Source organism: Phaethon aethereus (assembly GCF_964289735.1).
Source record: "Phaethon aethereus genome assembly, chromosome: 5".
NCBI lineage: Eukaryota > Metazoa > Chordata > Aves > Phaethontiformes > Phaethontidae > Phaethon > Phaethon aethereus.
In genome coordinates this window covers 70,531,315-70,557,825 of record NC_138579.1, presented here as the reverse complement: position 1 = coordinate 70,557,825, position 26,511 = coordinate 70,531,315, and the positions used below count along the sequence as shown (strand labels likewise).

Genomic DNA, 26,511 nt, shown 5'->3' with positions numbered 1-26,511 from the left:
CGTATGCCAACACACATCACTCATTTTTCTTGTCACTCCCTAGCCTCAATTTAGCTGTAATACCTGCTCAGTAAATGAAGGGACAGGGGACATGCTGTTGTTGGTTTTAGTAGAAAAATGTCTATACCAGAGAAATGCCAAATAATTTAAGGGGCGGTGCTGGGCGCTCGGGCGCTCAGTGATTTATGGGCTGGGTATGGGAGGCAGCTCCTGTGAAAAGCTCTTCCTAGGAAGAATGGAAGCACAAGACCTAAATGGATAAACTTTGAAGTTTTAATGCAGTGAGGGGGTAATGGGACATAGTGAATAAGCCAAGTGGATGAAATATAAATTCTCAAATAGGTTGGTCTTTGAAACCCAGCCTCCGAGTTAAATAGTGGGGTTAAATTGATCTTTTTCACTTCTTTTTAGGCAACAACCCACCCCAATTTCTGCCTTTCAAAGCCTTGAAACAAAGCTCCAATTAGTTTTCTAATTTATGCCCACAGCGGTTTGTTAAAAACAACGATGACAATATTGTCAGGAGTTTGCATCCAGAGATTTGCAAAAATTTAAAAAACAAAAAACCAGAAACAAAACAAAAAATCCCACTCAAACACACTACAACAAAAAAAAATTTGAGTGCAATAAAAAAACCCCCACCAAAACAGTCTTTATTTTTTATGCAAGAAACAACTCCTGCCAGAAATGGCAGCACCCACCTCTCACCCTCTTCCGAAGAGAAACTCATGGTTGCTGTGAAAATGCAACGCCGCCGGGGGAACAGTGACCACAGTATTTTCTCCCCACCCCAAATAACTTTTATGTGTCGTTAGCATTTCACCACTCAAAGGTTAAGAGTCATCCCTGATAATATCACCCTACCATGAGAGATGATCGTCTGGGGCGGAGGAGGCTTGGCTGGGTCCTGGATGAGGATCTTCCACCTCCGGTCACTTGATGTGAGCTGTGTTGTCAACAGTGGGGGGGAAAAACTCTCCAACACAGTGGAAAATAACCCAAACAGTGATGTCACCCTGGTCAGCACCTAGAACTTCTATTGTTATTATATTTATTTATTTATTATTATTTAATATTTTATTAATTTATTTGATACTAAAGTTACCAGCCTGAAGCCAACTCTGTTGCTGGCAAGGCATGACAGGGCACCGATATACCCGTTCTTTAGATATCCTTTCCTTCTCAAAAGTTGCGTTTCATTCGCTTCTGAATAAAACCCGTGCCTGTTTATTCGTGAACGACCTATTTTTGTTCCTGCTGTGTACCGTTGTGTTCTGTTGTCAGCCCCAAGAGATGCGAAATGGCCGTAACAGACTTTGAGGTACCAGAAGGGAGTGCTGGAGAGGGGAATGCTAAATAAGCGGCTAGAAAAGTGCTGATCAGGATTTCTTATACATCGTCACCATCTATCGGACATTGTTGGAAATATCGGCTCTTTTTTATTTTAGATGAAAACTTTTTTTTTTAATGTGCTAGAAAGCCTCGGTTCTCTAAGTGCCTTGTCCTTGTTCAGGAAGCTGGGAAATAGCGTATAAATAAAACAATACCATCCTCTTGCCTCTGCAGTTGGCTGATCCCACTTAGATCATTTCTTTTCTCAGCATTGGCTGAGCTCTGGAGCCTGTTAAAACCGAACGGGCAATGTTGGATGTTCGAACAAACTTCTGACCAAGTTCCCCTTGCATTGAGAAATGATGCTTTAAATTGCCTTTTTTTTTTCCCCCCTAATGCTGTTCACAGAATCATTAAGGTTGGAAAAGACCTTTGAGATCATCAAGTCCAACCGTCAACCCAACACCCCATGCCCAATAAACCACGTCCTGAAGTGCCACGTCCACACGTTTTTTGAACACTTCCAGTGATGGTGACTCCACCACCTCCCTGTTCCAATGCTTGACCACTCTTCCACCAATTCTTGGGTGAGGCTTCAGGTTGAATGAGGTCTAGATTATCAAGTTCATTCTGCCTTATGAGTGGCTAACCATGCGCACGGCTAACCATGCACAACCTGAAGTGTTCAAAAAACGTGTGGATGTGGCGCTTCAGGACATGGTTTAGGGGACATGGTGGTGCTGGATTAATGGTTGGACTTCATGATCTTAAAGGTCCTTTCCAACCTAGTGATTCTGTGATTCTGTGATTCTGTATGAGGGCTCTGGAGCCCTCGGCACAGGAGAGACACGGACCTGCTGGAGTGGGGCCAGAGGAGGCCCCAGCAATGCTCCGAGGGCTGGAACCCCTCTGCTGGGAGGACAGGCCAGGAGAGCTGGGGGGGCTCAGCCTGGAGCAGAGAAGGCTCCGGGGAGACCTTCCTGCAGCCTCCAGGACTTCAAGGGGGCTGATGAGAAAGGTGGAGACAGACTTTTTAGCAGGGCCTGTAGCGACAGGACAAGGGATAACGGTTTTAAACTAAAAGGTGTGAGATTCAAACTAGATCTAAGGAAGAAATTTTTCACACTGAGGGTGGTGAACCCCTGGCCCAGGTTGCCCAGAGAGGTGGTCGATGCCCCATCCCTGGAGACATCCCAGATCAGGTTGGACGGGGCTCTGGGCAACCTGCTCTAGTTGAAGATGTCCCTGCTCACGGGAGGGGGGTTGGACTGAGTGGCCTTGACAGGTCTGTTCCAACCCAAACTGTTTTATGATTCTATGATAATTCCTGGTATTTTAAATTATTACCTCCTACGTCAATTGTTTCCGATAGGTCTACAGATCATTCTCAGAAAGGGTCCCTACAGCACAGCTTTACTCCTGACCAAGCTATCCCGGGTTTTGCAATAAAGGCAAATGAAAATATAGAGAGAGATCTGAACTTTCATCCCATGTAGGTGAAGAATTTAATTTTTTGTTTTTGACTTAGGTAAATCGCATCCCTCGCTACCTGAATGCTCCCAGGTGAGCAGCTGCCCTCAGGGCTCTCGGATGCCGAATTAAACGGATGAGGCTGCCTATATAGTTACCCAGTCCCTGGGTGAGCATGACGGATCCCTCCTGGTGACCTTCACGGGGCAGAAGCCCACCCTTCGCCGTGAAACGCTGAAGGCTAGGTGGATAAAACCAGGGTCATTCCCTATTTTTTTTTTTTTTTGAGCAGGTGAAGAGGTGACTTTTGTCCTTTCCTGGAAGGAACTGCAGTCGGTGCAGCCGCCTCTCATCTTTGGGAGCAAAGCATAGCTAGATTTTCTGATTGAAATATAAAGGCAGATACATCAGATTGAAAATTAAAGCGCTTTTTTTTTGTTGTTCGTTCTGAACATCAGCATAAGTTGAAAAAAGGGAGTGCTGGCTTTCTCACTGCGAGCAGTCTGAGGGTCAAACACTTCCAAGAAGAGCTACGCTGGAAAAAAACCCCAGAGGTTTTGAATACAGATATCGCGCTTGGGGCAGGAACGGCAATAAACCATTTTGGGGATTTTTTTTTTTTTTTTTTAGGATGTATGAAACTATTAAACACAACATTTTTGAGTTGGTATTGTTCAAATAACACCTCCTGGTGTCATTAATTTTAAAAACCCAAAAATTTGGCTGTATCTTGATCTGGCGGTGGGGGGTCCCGGGACCCCTGTGGGTGGGCAGGGGCTGAGCATCGCTTGGTCTGCCAGCTCCCTGGAGGTTAAGACATTATTCCCTGACTTTTTGTTGGGGGTTTTGGGGGTTGGTTTTGGTTTTTTGTTTTTTTCTTTTTTGTACCCCCAGCTCTGTGAACACCGCGAAGGGCGACGCTCCGGTTGGTGTTGCCTGGCGGAGGGCACGGCGTACCCTTCCAGCCGGAGCCGGGGGGGCAGCCCCGAGGATAAAAAACTGCTGCAACTGGACCCGAGAGCAAAGGGGAAGAAACCCCTGGCCTCAAAACCCCGCGGCGCCCGCCGGATGCGGTCCCACCGCTGCCCGGCTTCGGGGCGCGGGCGGGAGGGCTGCCGGCGGCGCTGAGCACGGGCTGCTTTTGCCGTCCCTCCTAAACCGCCCGATGCCGGCGGCTTTTGCTGCGTTCGCCAGGAGGTTCGGGCTGCAGGAGCCCTCGCTCTTGGCGCGGGCCAGCGGCCGGCGGCTCGCCGAGTGCTGGGGTCTCCCGCTGGCTTGTCCCAGAGGTGCGGGATCTCGCCGAATTTGAATGGGAAGGCGGCTGCCGCAAAGGAAGGTCCTTTCCCCGGGGAGGACAAGGACCAATATTCGGGGGGTTGCTGGCCGTTATTTAGCGGAGCGTGGACCAACAAGCTGGCTGCCAGCACGCACGATGTCTAGCCCAAGGCAACAAGGTACGGGTTTTTAATTTAATTTATCTCCATTCCGGACAGTGTCTTCAAGCTGCCGGGAGAAGCGATTCCCGGCGGGCAGCTATCGTGCACGGCACAAGCTGCAGCTGTAGGAACTTCCCGGCTTCCATACCTACATCTTGGATGGCTTCGCACGAAGCCGTTGGCTTGTCAAGTGAGAAAAATTGAGGGCGAGCCTTGCTTGATTGTGAAATCCAGGTCAATTCTCCCACGGCAGTAGATGTCTGCATCTAGGCAGGTGGATGCCGGGGGAGGGCTCAGCTCCAGAACCAAACAGCTCAATTTTCATTATCTGTAACGCGCCTTCCCAGCGCCGCGCAGGTGCCTCAGACTCCGCTTGGCCTCCGGCATCTCTACGTGGGCAGCGAAAAGCGGCTCTAAATCCCCGTTAATAACACCAGGAGACCAGACATGCTGCTCACAAGACAGCTGAAATGAGATCTCTGGACCTGGAGGTGAACCTCACCCCTTCAGCAAAGGGCCATCAAATAATTCCGACTTCTACGTTGGGGTCCGTTTGTCAGGTGCCAGGCAGCACGCCCGCCGGCTTTGCCCTCTGGTGTAACTCTGTCAAGCGAAGATTAATGTTATCCAGGAAAAAATCAATGTTTATTTATTCTATCTGTCACAGAGTGTGACTTTAGGAGCTGCTGATGTCTCCCGGGCGAGCAGAGAGAGCGCGTCTGAATTTGCCTTTCATCTCCAGGTTAGGCATCGAGTCTGAAGCAAAGCTGAGGCAAGACAAATCCTGGTTTTTATTACTGCACCATCCTACCCGAGGAACAATTGCGCTAAGAAAAGTTGCGTTTTCCAGCGCTTTCACCTAGACATGGTTTTCCTGGGACACGGGGAACAGGTATCTATCCCTCGTGTACTCACACAGGACTGGGAGCCCCCAAAATGTGAGAAATAATTTCATTTTCCCAGCAGTTATTGTGAAAATCATGGACTTCCAGGTGCAAACGGCTTGAGGGGAACTATGAGAAAGCCCCGCAATTTATTTCTGCTTTATTCTGGTACGGTATCGCCCGCCTTCCTCGCCTTAAAATATCCACCCACTTCCAAGCGCGTCGCTGGTGGTTGTATGCGCTTACCTGAGGCCTCGGGAACTTGAGTTTTTCCTCTCTCCAAGAGAATTTACCTTCTATTGACTTAAAGTGGTGTAACTGCTTGATAGACAAAAATTGACATTCGTAACGTTACTGACAGCTGCTATTAAGCATTTCCATTCGAGAGACATCAAGCAGCTGAACTGCTTATATATCCAATATGGTTGAAGGTAATAATACGTTTGCATCCGAGTTTATTCTCCTGGGCTTCACAAACCAAGAAGACCTGCAGGTGACATGCTTTGTCTTATTCCTTGCCATCTATCTGCTCACTCTAATAGGAAATCTGGGAGTAATTATGTTAATCAGAATCGATTCGCGCCTACACACCCCCATGTACTTCTTCCTAGGCCACTTGTCTCTCCTGGACATCTGCTACTCCTCCACCATCATCCCTCAGAGCTTGCTGCATTTTTTAGTGGAGAAAAAGGTAATTTCCTTCGTTAGGTGTGCGACTCAGCTTTTCTCCTTCGCGGCTTGTGCCACCGCCGAGTGCTACGTGCTGGCCGCCATGGCTTACGACCGCTACATGGCCATTTGCAACCCGCTGCTCTACGCCGCGGCCATGTCCCAGAGGCTTTGCGTTGGGATGTTGGCTGGCGCCTACTTAGCTGGTGTGATCAGCTCCACCGTACACACCGTTTCCACGTTTCGCCTCCCGTTCTGCCGGTCCAAGAGAATCAATCATTTCTTCTGCGATGTGCCTCCGCTGCTAGCCCTCTCCTGCTCTGACACCCGCGTCAACAGGGTGATGGTTTCTGCCATGGTGGGGTTCAACGTGCTAAGCACCACTGTCTTCATCCTCGTCTCCTACTCGTCCGTCCTCTCCACCGTCTTGCGGACGCGCTCGGTGGCAGGCTGGCACAGAGCCCTCTCCACTTGTGCCTCTCACTTGGTCTCCGTCGCGTTGTACTACGGCAGCTCCCTCTTCACGTACCTGCGCCTCGGCTCCAGGCACTCCCCGGACCGTGACCAGGTGGTCTCCGTGCTGTACTCCGTCGCAGTCCCCATGCTGAACCCGCTCATCTACAGCCTAAGAAACGCGGACGTGAAGAACGCCGCGAGGAAAGCAAAAGGTAGAGTCCTCTCCTCCTTGTCCCTCCGTGGTTCCCGCTCAGCTGAAAGGAGAGGGCTACCCTTCCGTGGTAAGGAGGGTTAGATACGGCACCTTCAAGAAGGAGGGTTTAGATATTGCACCTTCAGGGACGAGGGTTAGACGTTGCACCTTCAAGAAGCAGAGGGACTAAACGCACCTGGAAGCAGGACACCCCGAAAACACGACACCCCGAAAACACGTTTCTCCTCGAACCACGGCTACGCGCTGCGCTAGGAGGGACGGGACCTTCCCCGGCTGTAGCCCGAGACCTGACGGTGACCATCCATTGGGCGGAAAGTTACTATCCGAGGGAAAGGTTATTTAAACATGGTTGAAATAGATATTATTTATTATTAAAATATTATAAAAAATAATAAGCCACTGCCTGCCAGGCTTCAGAGAGCTGAAGGGAGAAGGCAGGTGGTGGCTTTGCCCTGCCAACGTCCAACTAGCCAGCGCCTGACCGCTCACCTTTTCGGTTAATGGGTGTCCCTCGGTGATGGCCCTGGTATTAGGAGGATGTTAACGGAATTTTCATGGGGTTTTAGCTCTAGACCACAAAGTGAGGTGGCGTGAAATAATGCTGTGACGGTGTGTTGGTTGTCAAAGCACTCCCGGTAAGCGGGGACAAGACACCTTTGAGCCTCTGCTCGGCCGTGAATTTAACCAGGCGTGGAAAGAGCCGGAGCGGGAGGGAGGGTTTCGGGTCCTCCTCCCCCCTGAAGCGCCAAGGTGCTGGTGGCCTGGGCTCCCCTTACGACGGAGACGGAGCGAGTGCAGTGCCCAAGTGTCCGGATCCGGGGCTTCAAGCTGCGTTATTTACCCTGCAGACGCCCGCCCTACCCAAGCAGGCATCCTTAGTGGATTATTTTGCCTTCCACATCTTTTTTCCAAAAATAAATTTTGAAATTTATTATTTCCCCCCTGCTATTGTGTTCCTTTTCCCACTTCAGAAGCCTTAGGTTTAGGCCAGTGCCGAACAGGGAAGAAAGAAATTAAAAACCACGAGAAAATCCTTTTCTACCCACCGCCAGTACCCACCTCCAGGACGAATAGTCTGGTGCCTTCCAGCAAAAAACCAAATTCGCGTTAAAAATCTCTAAAACCATCTATACATCTTGCTTCCCCCACACTTTCATAGCTCGCTGTTCTCTTCCACCCGCCCGGTCCTTTGTGTTTTCTAAACGCCTGGGACAAAGTTGCCATTTAAAATTTGTATGAAGGGTTTTATAACGTCTCTCTAACGAGCAGAAGCTTTCAGGGAACACCGGCACTCAGGATTCATCAGAATAAAACGGGTAAAGCTGAGTTAATTCTGCTATATCCTCAGAGCAGCTGTTTGAGCAAACGCCGAGTGCGCTGCGCAGACACCCGTAAAAGTGTATGGAAATAAATATATCTGCTGGAGCGAGGGCTCCCCGTGGCCACACTCAAACCATTCCCGCGGCGGATGCTCCGTTAGGTTTCTTTTCCGCACCCTTCAGTGCAACGTGAGCTCGTCGATCACATCTCCTTGTTGGTAACCAAGGGAATTTTTTTTTTTTTTTTTTTTTTAATTTTTTCAATACAGAAGTTTGCGCTAGTTGGATAAATAAAAAGCAAACTGCCCCGGACTTCTCTTTCTGCAGGACCAGGTGGTGGCACGGGCAGGGCTCTAGAGGAGAGCTGGTCTTGGGGGCGTTGGGGCGGCCAGAAAGGTTTTTTGGGGAGGGGTTGAAGTCAAAAGGGGCTTTCGCTGAGGAGATCAAAACAATTATCAGCTTGGAGGAGGGTCCTGAGGGAGAGCAGCTTGCGCAAAGATCTGAGGTAACACTTCACCTGGGATAAAGCCTCTCCGCCAGCCGGCCCGGGCGCTGGCAGAGCACCCCCCGAGCACCCCCCGAGCACCCCCGAGCATCCCCCGAGCGTCTCCCGAGCATCTCCCGAGCATCCCGCAAGCATCCCCCGAGCATCCCCTGAGCACCCCTGAGCATCCCCCGAGCATCCCCCGAGCACCCCCCACCTCGCGCGGCTCCGACCCCCGACGGGCTCCTCGAGGGGCCGCCGCGGCCGGCGCTTTGCTTCCACCGGGCGGGTACGGGTGGCCGCTTCCGGCGGGTGGCCCTTGTGCTGCCTCTCACGTGCCTGGCGGTGGTTTTAAGCAAGCGCAGGGGGTACGAGAAGACCCAGCCCGGAGCTTCGCTGCTCCCCCTGCGACCCCGTAACGAGCCGCTGCCCGGCCCTTCGCTCCCACTGGGAGCCGAGGGATTTCTCCCTTCGGCCGTTTGTACGCTTCGTGTTGCAAAAAACACGTTCGTGTGGATTAACGCCTGGAAAACCTACACCAGCCCCTTCTTGTGGCAGTGGGACTTGGTGTAGTGAGTTACGAGGAGCAGCCCGTGTTTTTAAATTTCGGGTTACATCGGTGCCCCCTTTTTTTTTTTTTTTTTTTTAAAATCTGCATTCAAATCATCAGTTCGTGAAACAAACCGAAACAAAAGCCTAATTAATGCCGCTGTTTTGTGCACGTGGCTGAAGCTTCCCGCGTTCCTGTGGAGATGAGAAGGGAATTCGGGAGAAAAGCTCCTGCCCTGTGAAGTCCTGCGGCACGGGCTCACGCTCACGGGGAGCTCCCTCTGTGCCTGGCAAGAGTTTAAAGATTTTTTTATTATTTAAAACAATTTATTAAGCTCGGAGGCCCAGAACACGCAGGGGTTTTTCTTTTAAAGCAGATAAATTTAGAAATAATAATAAAAAAAACCCCCAAAAACCAAAACCCCGAACAATTTCAAGCGCGTGGCTTTGTTTCATGATGAAAAGGCTGCACCAGAACTAATGAGGCCACAGAAGAGCACTGATCCAGTCTGGGGGGGAAAAAAAAAAAAGTAAAAAAAAAGGGAGAATCTCTATCTTCTCTGTTTTCCACATTTTGGAATGTGTTTATTTGACTCTTTACACTTGAATAAACATTTTTGTATTTCTTAGTGTATCATTACTACGACGTGTCTAAATCGTGGCAGAATTATTCTCTGTTAATATCTGAGTGCGATTAGCACCTTCACCTCTTGGACTTCAAAGCTTCGGCTAAAGGCAGAGGCATTGTTGCCTTGGATTTTTCCAAAGAATACACCATCTTCTGTGGCCTTTACTTCACGGATTAAACTCCAACGATTCCACAGTATTTATCCCTTAGAGATTTATTTCACTGATTCATCTTATTTCTGTGCAAATTCATTTTAGAGAAATGATGGATGGAGAAAATCTCACTGCTCTGTCCGGCTTCATCCTCCTGGGCTTCTCGGATGCCCCGGAGCTACAAACTGCCGCCTTTACAATTTTCTTGTCCCCGTGTGTTTTAATGGTGCTGGGGAACTCGATGATGATCCTGCTAATCAACGCCGACCCCCAGCTCCACACCCCCATGTATTTCTTCCTGACCCACTGGTCTCTCATAGATTTTTGCCTTTCCCCCGCTGTCGTCCCCAAAGCGCTGGAGACCCTCCTGCTGGGGAGGAGCCACATCTCTTTTTTGGCTTGCTTTGCCCAGATTTACTTTTTCCTTGCTCTGATCGTCTGCGAGCGCTTCCTCCTGGGGCTGATGGCTTACGACCGATACGCGGCCGTGTGCGAGCCGCTGCTTTACGCCGCCGCCGTGTCCGGGGCGCGTTGCCACGGCGTGATGGTGCTGGTGCGCGCCACGGGCATCCTCGCCTCCCTGCTGCACGTCGTCCCGGCGGGGAGCGGGTCCTTCTGCGGGGCCGGGAGCGTCAACCACCTCTTCTGCGAGCTGCCCACCCTCCCGCAGCTCTCCCGATCAAAACGATCGTCGGCGCTTTCCTGGGGAAACCGAAACGGTACCACGACGTTTTGCGTCTGGATTGCGTAAACCGAAAGTACTGCCCGCGCGAGGGATGCTCGGGTTGGAGCTAAACCGTCGCTGATATTGCCATCGCCCGCTTGATAGCCATTTTTCCCAAAGAGAATGTGCTCTAAAGAAACCTGTGGGCGAAGTTTTCTTTAACATTTAATGTTTAATGAACTACACGATTTCTGGAAGAACATGTAGCTCGTACAATGACAAAGTGAATAAATTTTATGTTTTAAAACAAGCATCTTTGTAAGGCGTGGTTCTTCCCAAAAGAAGCGTAACGAATAAAGAACATGTGCCACGGCAACCAGTTAAACCCAGCTTTAAGCTGCCGGGAAGTGAAAGGCTACAGAGCTTTTAATCAAAGTCGCCGGTGGAGTTTTCATGGAAAGTAGAGGCATTTGGACAATTTCCCCCAAAACCAGCAAACGTGACATCAGAAGTGCCTTATTCTGCCTGACTCCGAAGGAGGGACGAGAATCGCTCATCGCTCCTTTCTGCTCCGTCCCGCCACGCTCTGCGCTTAGGGATACATCAGAGAGGCTGGATACGGCTGGGTTTAGGGCACTGGGTGGGAAAAACCCCCAGTTCCTGCCTCCCAGGGAGTGCAGCCACCGTAATTGCCATGGCCAGCATCACCTGGGGGCCCCACCCGCACCCCCTGCCCAGGGCTCGGGCACTATTTAAGCTCAGCCTCGGGTCTTTAACTGCTTTCAGAGTTGTTTGTGGTCCTGGTCTTTCCTGGCTTGAATTTGACCCTTGTTTTCCCCTGGGCTACCAACGGGACCTGAGGGACTGTGCCCTGTGTCATGGCCACCTTCAGCTCCCAGTTTGCCTTCCCGTGGGGAGTTACTGGTCCCGGGTGCTCGCCGAGCCACGCCGCGTAATGCAAACGGCGCGAATGACTCTTAACCTGAGATGAGACCCTCTCGTGTCCAAGCGGAGGACAAAGCAAGCTGTTAGGAGAGGTAAGTGTTATAAAGATCTCCCCACCACCACCTTTTCCTGCGGCGGTCTCTTAAGAAAAATGGCCCCTGCTCAGCTGCATGCTGCTTTTACTCTATGTTAAGTATCCACAAGGTAGACTCTTACATCTGAGGGGGGTAAGGAAAAAAAAGCTTGGCTTATTGCTATAACAAAACAGTGGGTATGCTTAGGTCATGATTTCTACGGCCATCTAAAAGAAATCACGCTCGGAGTACGGATCGTTTATTTTAGCTATGAAAAAGACAACGTCTGGAGTAACTCAGATGCAGCCATGTGCAAATTAACATTAAGCAACAGGTGACTCCCCCCTCTTCTCTCTGTGGAGACCTGGCGTCCCAGCTCCTATTGCTCGAGGTCTCTAAGAGGTTGCACTCGGTCGTCCCTGCTTTGGGGGGCACGAGATTTGGCAGCACCCCTCGGTGGTACCTTCAGCTACTCGCAGCAACTCGCAAAAATGGTATTTGCTGTCACTTTTCTAAGAGCGTCCTTGACCTCCTTGTTCCTCAGGCTGTAGATCAGAGGGTTGAGCATGGGGACGATGAGGGTATAAAACACGGCGGTGACTTTCTCCATCTCCAGCGAGCACTTGGAGCCCGGCTGCATGTGGCTCAGCCCTGCGGGCACGAAGAACAAGGTAACGGTCAGGAGGTGGGAGGCACAGGTGGAGAAGGCTTTGTGCCTTCCTTTGGCAGACCTAATCCTCAGGATGGAGAAGAGAATGTACACATAGGAGGTGATGATGAAGAAGAGCACAGACATGGAAATGGTCCCGTTGAAGGTTACAAGCAAAAGCTCACTGAGGCGGTCATCAGAGCAGGCGAGTTTCAGCAGAAGGTTAGTGTCACAGAAGTAATGGTTGATGATATTGGGCCCACAAAAAGGCAACGGCAGCAAGCAACACGTTTGGATGAGTGAGTTCAAAATCCCCCCTGCGTATGACCCGGCCACCAGCTGAAGGCAGACCCTCCTGGGCACAGAGACAGCGTAGTGCAGCGGGTTGCAAATGGCTACGTAACGGTCGTACGCCATCACAGCCAGCAAGGGCACCTCTGTGGTCGCGAACACGAGTCAAAAGAAATGCTGGAGAAAGCAGGCAGAGTAAGAAATGGTTTTCTTTTCCACCAAGAAGCCGATAAGCAGCTTTGGAGGAAAGATGGAGGAGTAGCAAAGATCAACAACAGACAGATTGCAGAGGAAGAAGTACATGGGAGTGTGCAGCCGGGGGTTCGTCTTGATCAACGTGATCAACCCAAGATTGCCCATCAGGGTGATGAGATAAATCATTAAGAAGATTAGGAAGAGAGGAGTCTGCACCTTAGGCTCGCTTGTCAGTCCTAGGAGGAGGAAGTGGGTCACCATGGTGCGATTGCCTTGAGCCATGTTACCACACTTCACGGCGGCGTGCCTGTTGGAAGGAGGAGAACAGGCCGAAACGGGAGAGCGCCATGGCATGGCTTGTGTATGACGCTGCTGTCGGCAAGTACTCTGTTAGACTATTCATTACAGGTACAGAGATTTGACACTCGAGACAAGATCTAACTGTGCTTAGGTTGTCAGCAAATCCTCCCAGGCGGAGCCGCTCACCCAAAACCTCTCAGAAATTGCATTTTGTCCTTACTCTCTTTAATCATGAGGCTGAATCAAAAAACTAGGTTTTTTCCTTAAAAAAACCCACAAAACCACACCAAACACAAATCATCCAATAATGAAAACTGCAGAAGGGGTGAAGAATTTGCAAACTTGTCCTCTCGTTTCATTAGGAGGCAGAAAAGGGGAAGGAAGGTGTTTCATTTTCCCCACGAGAAAACTAAATACACGTAAGTCACCATGACCCCGGGAGCCCCGACTCCACCGTGCCCTCTCCGATCGGCCGCGCCGGGTCCCAGCTGCCCATGCCGACGCCGGGTGAGCTGCCAGGGGCTCGGGAGCGTCACTGGGCAGCCCGGGACAGAAGCTCCCGCGCTAGGCAGCCTGCTCTCGCTGGGCTGCCATGTTCCTGTCGATAATCTGGGTCAGGTTCCCGCACAGAGGGAAATATTCCCCTCCGGTATTGCAAATCATGACAAAACAGGGTTTTATTACACTTAATTTTTTTTTGTCTGCTCCAGCTCAATTATTATTTACATGTTTTTCCCCACTCCAGCCAGGAGAAGGCATTTTCAAGCTGTTCTTCACAACTGTGAAGCTAAGAAATTAATTGTACCTAATGTGTTATATATGCAATAGAAAGCTGTTAGCTGTCTTCGTGGGAATTCAGGAGGTGAGGAGGGGAAAAAAACCCCACCCCACACTTATCAGAAGGCTCAAATAGCAGAAATAAAACTGGTGCCTTCATTTTCAAACCATGCCACACCTTGCACAGAGTATTTTTCCTACGGAAGCCCCTCCAGGCCCAGTTACTCACTCCTCCTGGCACAGCAGATGTCAGGAATCCTTCATACGCCCGAAGACTTGCTTCTGGTACAAACAGCGATACGGGTATTAATTAGCATCAGCGTGATGAACAGTAGTGGAAACATTTGTTTTGAACAGAAAACGTAAGGAGGGGGGGGAAAACCCAAACCCACGTTAACTGGCAGGCAGGCGACGGCGTGGCTGGAAGCAGGGCAGGGCGGGAGGATGCCGTGGGCAGTTCTCGCGCACCGGGCAGCCGTGCACGTCTTACTCGACGGTCGCTCTCGGCTTTGGCGGCTCCCATCGGGCTGGCGTCCGAGATCCATCGCTGCGCTCCGCCTTCCCGGTGCTGAACCAGGTTCCTGCTTCTCTCTCTAGCAGGCAGGGTTTGCACTCTACAAATATTTACCAGATTCCGACACGCCAGAAAGAGCTGGTAGGATATTTCTAGGGTTTGGCTGCAGCTGCTTTTCCCTTCCACTAAATAAACAATTTCTTGAGGACCCTTGAACATCCTGATACACAAAAATCCGTGACAGATCCACCCAACCCTCCTGCTGGGACCAAGCTTTTGCCTTCTGCAAATGAGGAATAACGTTGCAGCACGGGCAGAAGGTTGCTCTGGGCTCTGCAGCACGTTTTCACTCTTCCTAAAGAAAAAAAACATGAAGGTTTCCTCACAGGTCTTTCTGGGCTGCTGCGTAGCGCAGTCCTGCTTGTCCTCCAGCCATCTTTCCCAGCCAGTTTATATGCGTTCAGGGCAGAAGAGCAGCTTTTCAAATGTTTTCTCAGAGGTTTTATCACAGTAAGATGGTGACACATACTTAGAAAGCCTAAAGGTAATGCCTAGGAATTCAGAGACATGGAAAATATAGAGTTCAGGTATATTCTGCTAATGAGCTTTTGCCCTGAATCAGTAAACTTGCAGGCTTGAATGCTGCGGGGTTTAATCTTACTCAACATTTGAAGCCTGAGCCTACAGCCCTGCTTTCCTGCTAACACCACGCTCCGACCCGGCAGCCGGTGCCTCTCTGCCGTTTGCCTGCGTCCTGCCGCGGCAGAAAGAAGAACCACCACCCGTTTTCCTCCATTCCTCAAATCGCCCTGATGCCACGGGAGGAGGGAAGCGGCAGCTCGGGAGCGAGACCGAGGAATGCAGCAGCTCCATCGGCAAGAAGCGAACGGCGCGTGGCCTCGGCTTTTTGACCAGAGCGGGCAATGAGGTTGTCCCAAAGGGCCGGCGCAGGGCGATGGCTTCTGGATTTATTTACTTCTTTGTCCCTCATCCATAAAATCCCTCAGCTGAGCGAAAAGCTTCCCACCAGCCACCGAGGGGATCATTAGAAACTCCCAGAAGAGTCTGGAAGAAGTTTGGACTTGGGTGCTGCCCCCCCAGCTGACGGCGCAAGGCTCATTAACCTTTCCTTGCTCAGGGCTGATGTGGAAGAGGGGGGAAGTTTTCATCTGTGCTGAGCCACAGGTGGGAAAGAAGCCACACAAGTCTGCTAAATAACATTTGATGGGACGCCAGGGTTGGGGATTTATTCTCCTGTTTGGACTGTGCAAGTTTAGAGCTTCACTTAAACTATACAGATGATAGCTGAAAGCACCAGCGCTGTAACCGAAGTCAAATGGACACGTAAATCGCTTTCTGCACGTGTTAACAGTTTTTACAGCTTGGACTTAGAAAAACCTTTCTCCAGTTGATCACTTCCGCGCCTGGAGATCCCCACTGCAGCTGCACCCCACACAAAATACACCCAGGAAAGCCGTGGAGGCAGGGAAGACGCGCTGCCAACCCAAAGGGACGGAGCGTAACGTGTACTTCAGCGTTAACGGCACAAGCCAAGTGTACGAACAGCAAACCGTGCTTCTGTAATCGCAGTAACCATGCTTACGATGTTACCCGAGGTTCATTAGAGAAATTATATTCATTTAAAGGTTGCTTGCTTTGGGTGCCTCCCATGGCAAAACGGTAGGCAGCAAACTTTGACGTTGCTCCTTTAAGTAAACTAAAGGTAAGCGAAAAGGCAGTTAGACTTTCTTCGAAATACTTCGTTTCTGTCTCATTCCTTGAGCTATTCTTGGCATCGTAATGATGTGATACATAATAAAGCGACGAATGTAAATGCTCTTTGGGTCAGCAAGTGGGCAGGACGAAGGAGGATTCTGCAACCAGTTATGCAGACTGGGGTCAAGTTGAAGACAGTAAGTTTGCAGTTTCTTCTTCCTGCTGCTGACTGACTTTACTTCCTTGCTAGAAGCGTTTTCCTGACTCTTACTTTCAAATATATATATTTTTTAATCATCTTTCCTTCCCACACCACAAAACCATTCCACTGTCCCTTTCCACGTGGTGACAATGAAGGTATTCACAGATCAGATAGGAATATTTAATTAAGCAGCTCCTGTTAGGACAAATTACGGATTGAAACACTTGAGAACAGACGCTGAGAAAATGCAATTTGTCTTTACTGCATTTTGAAATGAAATAACGTAAGTAATGAAATCTGAGTAGATAAAACATCTGAACCACTACGAACTACCAGGTGAGTATCAGTTATGGATAACAGATCTTAGTAACATCATAGGAAGATGTATCTCAATCAATTTTCACCAACACCTTTCCACACAAACTCATTTCAAAAGATAAATAGCTTCATCATTTGAAACTCATCTAGTAGGTAGTCTACTGCCTATTGTAATAGTGTACAGCCTACTATATAACATACAATATAGCCTACTATATATCGCACATATAATAGCATAGGGATAACTTACCCTGCTGACCAAGTAAATCTGGATGGAAGGTAACCGGGGCTGGAGGAAACATGGGAGGAAGAAGGTGGGAGAGGAAGAACAGAAGGGGCGGGATGTGGTGAACACTAAAACATCCCAGAGGAGCCAGGCGATCAAACTAACCTGCCCGGCGAGGCTCTACCTTAAACTGGGAAACTCCTGGGAAAACTGCACCAAGAACTTAACTTGGGCCCCACTTCTCCAGTGGAAGAGAAAAAAAAAAAACAACAGTGACAGGATGTTTAGAATTTGCTTAAACTGTCTGAGCAGGCTTTTCTAGATGAAGGAAAAAAAGACTGTGGCTCAGCATGACAGGAGGCCACAAGGATTCAGGGTTGAAAGCACAAATACTCAGAGAGAAGCCTTGTTAAATACATAAAAATACAGAACAGGTGATAAAACATCACCCCCCATGCTGATTTTAAAACCTGATTTTCCCCGCAGCGCTTTCCCGGCTTCCTGGGTGCAGATTCTGTAAGCAACATGATGGGATAAGCGACAGCCGCACTGATACTTGTGGGGAGCACAGATGTCGACCTCAAAGCACACCAGCCAGAGCCGCCCTCGTTTGAAGCATCCAGGCTCCCTCTTGTCAAAATATCTCCAGCTTAGGGGTTAGAATTAAGGTTAAGCTGAAGCCTTGTGAAAACCACCAGCTCAGAGAAGCAGATTGGTAAGTTTTGGATGCTCTGCTCCGGGTGCCCCTTCCCACACACACGGTGAGTTGCAGCCAGGCAGGACGTCCAACTTGAGAAGCTCCATGCACAGCACTGCTATTCTTCATGCTCCCTTTAAGAAAATTTCTGAGGTGGCTTTAAAAAAAAAAATCAGGATTATTTTAGCAAAACTAATGGAAGGCCCCTGTGAAACAAGCCCAGCTTCTTATTTAGCTTGGCAGAGAGCTGGCCCACAGATCTTTGATGTCTACAAAGCATCCAAAAGCCACTGTTAACACCAGGATTAAAACTCAAATGTTCTGTATTCAGGCCTGTGCTTGATTTTTTGGCTGTTGTCACTAATTGGTTTCCCTCTAAAACTGGGACTTTTCTTCACCTGTGCAGCCTTCAGCAACAAGATTTAAGCCAGCCCTCCAGAGAATGAGAAACACTGTATTTCTGTATAAATTTTATTCTGAAAACAAAACTCAGCACATGGCTTTGACAGGAGAAAAAGACTACGCAAAATACAGAATAAAATAAGAAAAAGAGGCACTGTCTTTTTTTTTTTTCTTAGAACAGGACCCGTCTCTGTGTGTACAGCATGGAAGGATGGCCCATGAAAACAGGGAGCGAATGGGCTTCCATTCTAGGTATATCAACACTTTTCTTTTTAAACATAAAACAGAATCTAGTAGCAGAATTCAGGCTTGGAGAGCTGCAGTCTCAGCTCAGCTTGTCCTCAGTTTACACACTAAAAGCGAGACAGAACTTTGCTGGAATCAGGATTACAGCTTTTTTTACACAGTGACTTCAGTAAGGGAAGGAAGAACTTATATCCAATCCCTGCTAAAGGGAGATTACCTCTATCTCAAGTCTCCTTCCCAACTCCAGCTTGCCTTCCATTCACATCTCCCTGGTTTCTCCTTCAGCCTCTGCTGCTTGCACCTACCTCTTTTTGGATGGACTGTGTCAGGCAGAAATCTATTATTTGTACCCACTTTGCTCTAGCTGTTCAACTTTTTATGTCTTAAATCAGAGAGGGTGTTTGTGATCCTCCACCTCCCTTTAACAGCCTAGGTATCGCCTCCGGTCCCAGCGGATGCCTCATCAAAAGTCTTGAACCGATGAACTGCTGAATGCAACTCCCTGGTTTCTCGCCCCTCCAACCCGGCCACGCTGGGGCTGTTTCAGCTCTCTCCCCTCCTAGCCTCATACGCTACTACTGCTGCGCAGGAAGATGCGTATCCGAATCACTAACCTAGCCTTGTTGGGAAGCACTTTAGCAGCAACCTTCTTAGCACTAACACGCAGGACAGAAAGACAACCGATTGTTATTAGCCTAAAATTCCTGGCTGAGCACAAAAACCAGCCACAGGGGTTTGAGGTTGGCCAGTTTGGCTATTTTCCCTTTTTGGCCTTTGGGGCTGCGGCATTGTTAGTTTTGGCTTTCTTCTTTGCTGACCCCTTGGTCTCCGGCTCTTTGCGCTTGGCTGACGTGATGGAGCCCGTCACCTTGAAGAAGTCATCCAGCCGGCCCTGCGTGCTGCCCTGACGGCTTTTGCTCAGCCTCTTGACCCCATTGCGGATCCGCTCTTCGTTGAACTGCTTTTCCCCGCACATGAACTGGACAAGGTGCTCTTCGTTCGGCTCGGTCCACTTCAGCTCTACGGTGTCAGGGTTAACCACATCAGGTTCTAGAAAGAGCTTCTGGGCCTCTTTGTGCAGCCAGTTCTCGGGCAGAGGGTACTTCTTGGTGTCTATCTGCTGAACAATCTTCTCAATGGTTTTGTGTTCCTTGATGAGCTCGACAGCACGCTTGGGCCCAATGCCGCGGATACTCTCGCAGTAGTCGCAGCCCAGGAGGATACACAGATCCACGAACTGTTCCCAGGTCAGGTCTAGATCCTGCAGAATACGGTTCAGGTGAAATTCCTGGATGGGAAGCTTCTTTGTCTCGCTGGCAGTAAGATGCCGCATCAGCACGGGACTGCCGAAGGTCAGGCAATCCATATCTTCCGTGGCAGCTGCATAGACCTTCCCAGCCTTCACCAAGGTAGCGCAGCTGGCTTCGGCCTCCCCCGGCGCCTCCACGTAGGGGATGCCCATCAGAGTTAGTAACTTCTTGCACTCGTCAGTGTGCTGCTGGGTCACCTTGACCAGCCTCTTGCTGTACTTCTCAATGTTGTTCTCCTCTCCGGCCTCCTGAGCCTCCTGCAGGTGTTTCTCAGCCTCAACCCGGCGCTCGGTCCGCTTTGCCAGCTCCCCCGATTTCAGCTGCGGGGGCTTGCCATCAAAGACGTAAACCGGCTTGATACCGTTCTCCACCATGCGGATGGTCCGGTAGAACATGCCCATCAGGTGGCTTGTGGTTTCGCCGTCCTCATTCTGCAGGACCTCAGCTCCCTGCCGCACAGCGATCAGAAACTGGTAGATGCTCATGGAGGCATCTATAGCAACCTTCCGGCCGAAGTAAGACTTGATGTCATTCTCCCGGATGGCGCCAGGAGCCACGTCGGCAATAAGCTTGGCCAGGCCATGGATTCCCATCCTGGGAAACAGAAAAGAGGATGTTGGGATCAGCCTCTGCACACATGCAGTGCTGGGGGTGGTGGTGTGCCACCTAAGCTGGGGGGGGCAAAGGGTGGTGGCCGCCTCCCCTGCAAACCATTACCCCATGGGCTGCAGCTTCCGCTGGCTGCCATCACCCTGCTTCCAGCCTCAGCCTCCCCCGGCCCACCATTACACCCCCACCTCAGCCTCCCCAGCATAACATTACCCGCCCTTCCTACCTCAGCCTCTCCCAGCCCCACCGTTACAGCCATCCAGCCCTCATTACTCTTCCGTTCCCAGCTTCACTACTACCCTCCTATCTACTATTACTTCTCCCGGCCACAGCCTCCCCAGGCCTGCCGTTAACCCCTCTTCCCTCTCCCCCAGCCCACCGTTCCCTGCCCCACTTCCATTATTCCCCTCTTCCCGCCTCGGCCTCTCCCGGCCCACCGTCCTGTCCCCTCCCTCAGGACCCGCCATTATCTTCCTCTTCTCGTCAGAGCCTCCCCGAGCCTCATCATTATCCTCCACTTCTTTCTGCTGCTGTCTCTCCCAGCCCGCATATAGCCGCGCCGGGCCCGCTTCAGCCTGCCCGAGTCGCCATTGCCCCCCGACCCCGGGCCCGCCTCAGCCTCCCCCAGCGACCATTATCCATCTTCTTCTCGCCTCAGCCACCCTCAGCCGCCATTATTCCCTCCCGAGCCCGCCTCAGCCTCCTTCAGCCGCCATTATCCATCTCCTTCTCGCCTCAGCCTTCCCCAGCCGCCATTATTCCCCCCCGAGCCCGCCACGGCCTCCCCAGTCGCCATTACCCCGCAGCGAGATACCGCCACCACTCCCGCGCTCCAGGCGCAATGCCCGCCGGGCGCCGGCGGAGCCAATAGCGAGCGGCTCCCACTGGCCCCGCCCACCCTCCCCAGCATGCCCCGCGCCCGCGCTATCTTCCGCTTCCGGTGGGCAGCGGCGGGAGCGGTGGCGACGTGTCGGAGCGGAGCGGGGGCCGGGGCAACATGGTGAGGACTGGGAGCCGCGACGGGGAGCTGGGGTCGCGGTCAGGGGCTGGTGAGCCGGCACAGGCCCGTCCCGTCCCCCGGCGGTGCCGCTCACCTTCGCCGTGTCCTCGCAGGAGCTGGAGGCGATGAGCAGATACACCAGCCCGGTGAACCCGGCCGTCTTCCCGCACCTCACCGTGGTGCTGCTGGCCATCGGCATGTTCTTCACCGCCTGGTTCTTCGTGTATCCCCGGTGGTCGGGGGGCTGGGGAGGGGCGGGGGGCTTCCTCTTGCTCTGCCTCCGTTGTCGCCTTGACCCCTGGGCTGCAGCTACGAGGTGACTTCTACCAAGTACACGCGGGACATCTACAAGGAGCTGTTGATCTCGCTGGTGGCCTCGCTCTTCATGGGCTTCGGCGTCCTCTTCCTGCTGCTGTGGGTCGGTATCTACGTCTGAGGCCCGGGCGGAGGAGCACCGGTACCGCCCTGTGACTCCCTGTGGCTGTAAGTTCCCCGAGGGCTTCACGCTCTGCGTGTGTCTGGGTGGGGGGTCCTGGAAACGCGGCCCTGTGACAGCTGCGCTTTACAAAAACCGCCTTTCTTCAGGGACGAAGTTAGGATGCGCAAAAGGCTCTGCCCTCATCCCAACAGCAGCCTTTGGGCTTAAACATCGCAGCTACCCTGCGCTGCAAAGCAGCTATTGGGTAACTTAGCTGGAGAGTGCTCCACAGCTGCCGGCTGCGGGCAGAACTGGCGCTCAGCCCCCTTTGAGGCAGGAAGGAGCTGTGCGTGCCGGGTATTGTCCTTTGCTCTGTGGCTTTAGTAGCAGCAGGGTCCGGCCCCGGTGCCAGCCTGGGGAATGCTGTCTCCCCCACCTTCTTCACTCTCATTTGGTTCTAGGTGGAAAGCCTGGCAGAAGCTCTTTTTGTATTTCTTTTATACTTCATCTACAAAGCCCACGGCAGGTATGGACTGTGTTCCTGTCGAGTCACTTCTGGCAGCCCGACAAACCAAACCTGAATAAAACTGGCTCTGTGATGCATCTGCCTTTGGACTCGTGCTTTGCCTTTTAGATACTGTTTTTCACCTGGCTTTTCTAAACTTCTTTGATATTGACACAAGATCCACGTGCCTTGGGATGGGCACTGTGTTTATCATAGATTTCCACAGCTGTGTATGCCCAGAAGTGTTTCAGTGCCACCTTGTGCCCTAGTACAGCTAGACTCTAGAAAATAAGTGCTTCCTGCTTCTTCCTAAGCCTGCTTTTTTTATATCCCTCAACCTTTATTAGCATTGCATGCCCTCACCCCCTCTCTGGAAGGCTGTGCCTGTTCTCATCCTGACCCAGCAGCTTTGTGGCTTCTCACAAAGTGGAGTGGGGCAGGGACCGCGCCGAGGCGGTTCACTTACTGTCGGCAGCACGTGCCAGGGACCTCCTGTGCTAGAAATGGAGCTGACGGACAGGCCCGCTCCCTCCCTTTGGCCAGGCTCCGTGCTCCTGAGGCGCGCAGATGGCGGCAGCGGCTGGGCAGGCTTGGGGGGAAGAGCGCTTGCGGAACAGCCTCTGGTCAGCGTTCCCAGGTAACGCGCTGGTGTGGCTCCTCGGATGCAAAGCAAGAATAAACGCTTGTCTGGTGGGCAGCATGGCGGGTGATACAAGCTGTGTTTGTGGGAAATGAGGCTTTGGGAGGAAAGCTCGAGAAGTACAGGACAGAATAATCTTGTAGCTGGATGTGCCCTTCAGTTAAGCACTGAATTAACTGCCTTGCCTATAAAAGAGTTTATGGCATGCATAACTGTATCTTTATAGGTAGCTTTGAATTTGTAGCCCAGCTTTCAAAGCAGCTAGGCTTCAAAATCAGAAATTCGAGAGGTAGCTTCCACAGATTCAAAGCCCTGATTTCCTGTTTGGGAAGGAAGCTTTCCCCCTGCAGATGCCTCTGGATCTGGCCCTGACCTCTGAGGCGTGAGCAACGAGAGCTCTTTTTTATACCTGTTCAAAAGGACGCTAGGTAGCGGTGACCAGCCATGGGCTGGGGCTCTTCTGACCCTGCCCAGAGCCTGCGTGGGCATGTCTGGAAACTCCTGCTGATGGCAGACGCGGGGGTTCCTCCCTCTTGTGGGAAGCAGTTTTATAGCTACTGAACTGACAGACTGTTATTTCGTAGCAAGGGAGGAATGCGCCAGGAGCCGACCTTGGATACAAAGCAGTATTTATATATTTATTTATATGGGCATATTTACCTCCAGCATAAAACAAAGTCTAAATAAGCCAAACAAAAAAAGTGGGGAATCCGGAGACTCGGCACTCAAATTCAGCAAAATATAAATATAAATCAGAAAGAAAGGAGGGAAACCACGCTTGTTCCCCACAAATAAAAACCAATAATCAATAATACCTGCTAGGAATGCAACTCTACAAACTTGCTGGCAATATACAGTGATTAAAGCTGTGACAGCAACATTTAAACCAAACAAATTAGTGCTTTACTTTCTTTTTTTAAATTCTTGCAGTGGTGGCATAGTCTCTATTTACAGGCTTTAAGCTCTAACAGTAGGACAGAATGTTTGTGAATTTGCTTTTGAAACAAACTCCGAAACAGCCAAACCTTGGCAAGTGGCCTCGTTTCCACGCTTGTCTTCCTTCCTGCCAAGAATGTCTAGAGAGATGAAGCGTCTAGTTTCCAGCAGAAGGAGAGGGTTTTCCCCAAGCTGTACGGCTGGAGACATCGGCCCAGAGCTCCCTCCGTCTCACGCAGGTAAAGGCCTGATTGTTAACTCTCTTGTTACTGATTGGGGATGGGGAACATGTCTTCAGTGAGGGCAGACACACCTCTGGGGGGAGTCTACGCTGTTTCCGCAGGCTTAGAAGCAATCCTGTGACCCTTTAATAATTACAAGACCCTTTTGAGCTCATTTCTGCCTTGCTGTGCGGTGGCTGGTGGAACTGGCATATGCTTCGTGATATGCTTTAATAAGACAAAAGATGCTATTGCAATTTAAGACACTAGAAACTGCATTGTGAATCCCTCTCCTGTTGATACCAGGGATTGCTGTCAGCCCGGTGCTGCTCTGCTGTGAAAGAGCTGTACATGGGTAGGGCCGGCCTTCGCACTTCAGGTGTTGCCTCATCTCAGTTCTTAAGCTAACTGGCCACTGTTTTTGAGGCACGCAGCATTTTACGCACGTCTGGGAAACCACTGTTCCCTCGTGCAGTCCTGTCAGCAGAAAAAAAGGCACTAGAGATGTTCCCGTAGCCCTTAGGCACTTGGTTTGCCAGGGGCTCTCATAAACCCCATGGCTCAGCGTCGCGGGGACACCCGAGAGACTCCACCTCCTCTAGGCCACCGCTGCTAGCACACTTCTACTGCCTGATTGATCCTCCTCTCCAGGAGTGGCTTTCCTTGCAGTGGGGTGAGATGTACTTGTGGGTCTCAGCTGACCTCAGCCTGGGGCTGCTGGCGAGGGAGTGGGTTGGTGGTGGTGATGGCAGGCAGAGCTGTTGGCTCTGGCCCTTGCAACACTGCCCGTTACCTCTTCAGGGGCTTAAACGAGTGCACAGGCATTTAGCTCAGCTTGACAATCCAAGGGAAAACAGCAGGTCTGAGAAGGCTACCTCTCAGCTGAGCAGATGTCAGAGAGCACATGGCATCACTCGCCCAAATACGGACGTGCCAGGCTGGGCTGCTGATTGCCAAGTGGAGAATAACAGCTGCCAAGAAAGTAACTTCCCAGTTTAAGGGTAAGCAAAAAAGCTCAGGGCAGGTGGAGGCAAGAGCACTGAGTGACCCCTCCAGAGAGCTACAGTGGAGGGTTTTCCTTCCCAGCTGCAGGCAGAAACAGAGAATCCTGCTGAGCATGGAGCTGACCTGCTTGTGATAGGCACTGCCAAGCCTTGGGACCTCTTGCTTTTTTTTTTTAGGCTAGGCCCATAGTTTCAGTCCTGCTTGGCTGCCCAGCATTCCCCGCTCACCCTCAGGTTCCTGCCTGCCCAGGCTTCAGCGCATTTCAGTAACTAACTGGAGAGCATCACCAATGTAGTTCAGTGTTTGCTGCCCGTAGGCATACAGTGGGAATGAAAACCTGACCTGAAACCGCCCTACAGATGCAGAGCTGTTGGTGGCAGAGACGCCAGCTCCTAGCAGTGTCACCAGGAATTGCAGGGCTGTGGCTGCTTTGCTGGGACAAGCTCAGAAAGGAGTTCTGGGGTGGGTGACAGGAGATAAAACTGCTCCCCAGACTGGGGGGAGAAGGCCACGTAGGGTCCCATGAGATGTGCACAGGAACCATTTATCTGGATTAAAAAAACAGTCTTTGCAGCTTGTTTTCTGGAGCAGCAGAGCCAGCCACCATCAGCGCTGGGACCACCACGGCCTGCGGCTGGCAAAGGGAGGGATTGCTGCGTCTGTCTCCACTGAAGGCAACAAAATGCAGCAGCCAGAGCCTGATGCAGTTTCCCAAACCCAGTTCGGTTCGAGCTACCTACGTCCAGTGGCGGGGCTGCAGGGGGCAAGGTGTGCTCTTCTCTGAAGCCAGCTTTAGTGTGTGCTTCAGGTCTGGTGAGTGGTGTTTCCCCCTCACCGCCCTTCCCCGGTGGTGGCTGCTGTTTCCTTGGGGAAACACATCTCGGACATAAGAGCCTGGTGGTGGCTCAGCCTCCAGGAATGCAGATGTCTCCTTTCTAGCAAGAAGTGCTGGAGCAGGACGGGGAGGAGGACGCACGTGCTGGTCAGTCAGCCCGACGTGTCCCAGCACTGCTGTAGCAGTCAAGCTTTATCGTGGAGCTTAGCAGTGGCCCCCGTGGGTTTCCTATGAGAGACACACGTAGCTTAGGAGGGACAGAACTGAGACACCCATTTTTATACGTCTTAAAAAAAATAATTCAGTAGTTTAGCAAGTTAAGAACTTGTAACAGTAAAATACCCAAAATACACTCAACATAACTGCTTTCTGAGAACAGCGACATTCCCTGCCATTCCCCTTTCGTGGGAGACGATCGGCCTCTTCAGTGCCTGGCAGAGATGCGTCAGCCAGAGGGTGCGGCGAAGCCACGTTGCGCGTCCCCAGCAATCCACCCTTGCTTTGCAGGGTGCGCCAGGCTTTGCCAGTGGTCTCTCTTGTGCACATCTGGGCAGAGGTGGCTGCGTGTTGCCTTGAGAGTTGACCAGGCAGCTCCACACACACAGCGAGAGGCCACGTGCTGCTGCCAAATGAAAACAAAAAAAGGGGGGTCCCAGGACACTTAATGCAGGTGACTCATGGTAATTTTTCTCCCATGGGTTGATGGCAAGCGTCCCCACGCATGGTTTGGCCTGGGCACAGCCTCAGCAGCATCTTTAGAGGGGTTCTTGAGTTTATCCATCCAGGCCTGGATACGCTGAAAGTTAGAGTACAGCGAGGAGGGGGCAGACAGGGCAAGCATTAAGCTGCACCTTCTCCTGTTGTCCACAGAGGACAGTCTGTTTGCGGGTCCTGGGGTCTCCGGGGGTCTGTGGAGTGGGGTATGGGGGATGGCCCTGGGCCAACTAGAAGGAACAGCGACTCCAGTGTACAACTTCCAGTATGTCCAGGCACAGCCTTCCTTTCCAGGCCAAACTCCAGCGTTTTGCTCTTGGAAAGGGCTCCAGTGTTGAGCAATTCCAGTGTTGTGAAGAACTTGGTGTGGCACATCTGGGACCGCTGGGCCAGGACAGGATGGAGCTCCCATCTGTGCTCTGGGATGTGGCAGACGCGTCCACGTTCAGTCCAGTGTAATGCTTTCAAATCCAGTGTTGCAAGGGGAGGGAGAAGTGACGGAGGACACA

At 51.3% G+C, this 26,511-nt stretch overlaps 4 protein-coding genes across 4 annotated transcripts; 2 read left to right on the top strand and 2 right to left on the bottom strand.

Annotated features, from left to right (window-relative positions):
• Window positions 1–5,543: 5,543 nt before the first annotated feature.
• LOC309405730 (olfactory receptor 5T7-like) lies at window positions 5,544–6,542 on the top strand (the record flags this gene model as incomplete). Its single annotated transcript, XM_082000586.1, has 1 exon — window positions 5,544–6,542. One exon carries the CDS (start codon window positions 5,544–5,546, stop codon window positions 6,540–6,542), a length of 999 nt encoding a protein of 332 aa, XP_081856712.1.
• Window positions 6,543–11,745: 5,203 nt separating this feature from the next.
• LOC309405443 (olfactory receptor 5J3-like) lies at window positions 11,746–12,778 on the bottom strand (the record flags this gene model as incomplete). The annotated part of the gene is given in 3 exon segments (XM_082000213.1): window positions 11,746–12,381; window positions 12,385–12,729; window positions 12,731–12,778. Coding segments are annotated over 3 exon segments (1,011 nt in total). The 5' UTR covers window positions 12,761–12,778.
• A 5,785-nt stretch (window positions 12,779–18,563) lies between these two features.
• FEN1 (flap structure-specific endonuclease 1) lies at window positions 18,564–19,712 on the bottom strand (the record flags this gene model as incomplete). Its single annotated transcript, XM_082000584.1, has 1 exon — window positions 18,564–19,712. One exon carries the CDS (start codon window positions 19,710–19,712, stop codon window positions 18,564–18,566), a length of 1,149 nt encoding a protein of 382 aa, XP_081856710.1.
• Window positions 19,713–20,636: 924 nt separating this feature from the next.
• On the top strand, window positions 20,637–21,164 carry TMEM258 (transmembrane protein 258; the record flags this gene model as incomplete). Its single annotated transcript, XM_082000212.1, has 3 exons — window positions 20,637–20,687; window positions 20,842–20,951; window positions 21,038–21,164. The coding sequence occupies 3 exons, from the start codon at window positions 20,637–20,639 to the stop codon at window positions 21,162–21,164; spliced, it is 288 nt and encodes a 95-aa protein (XP_081856338.1).
• Window positions 21,165–26,511: the final 5,347 nt, after the last annotated feature.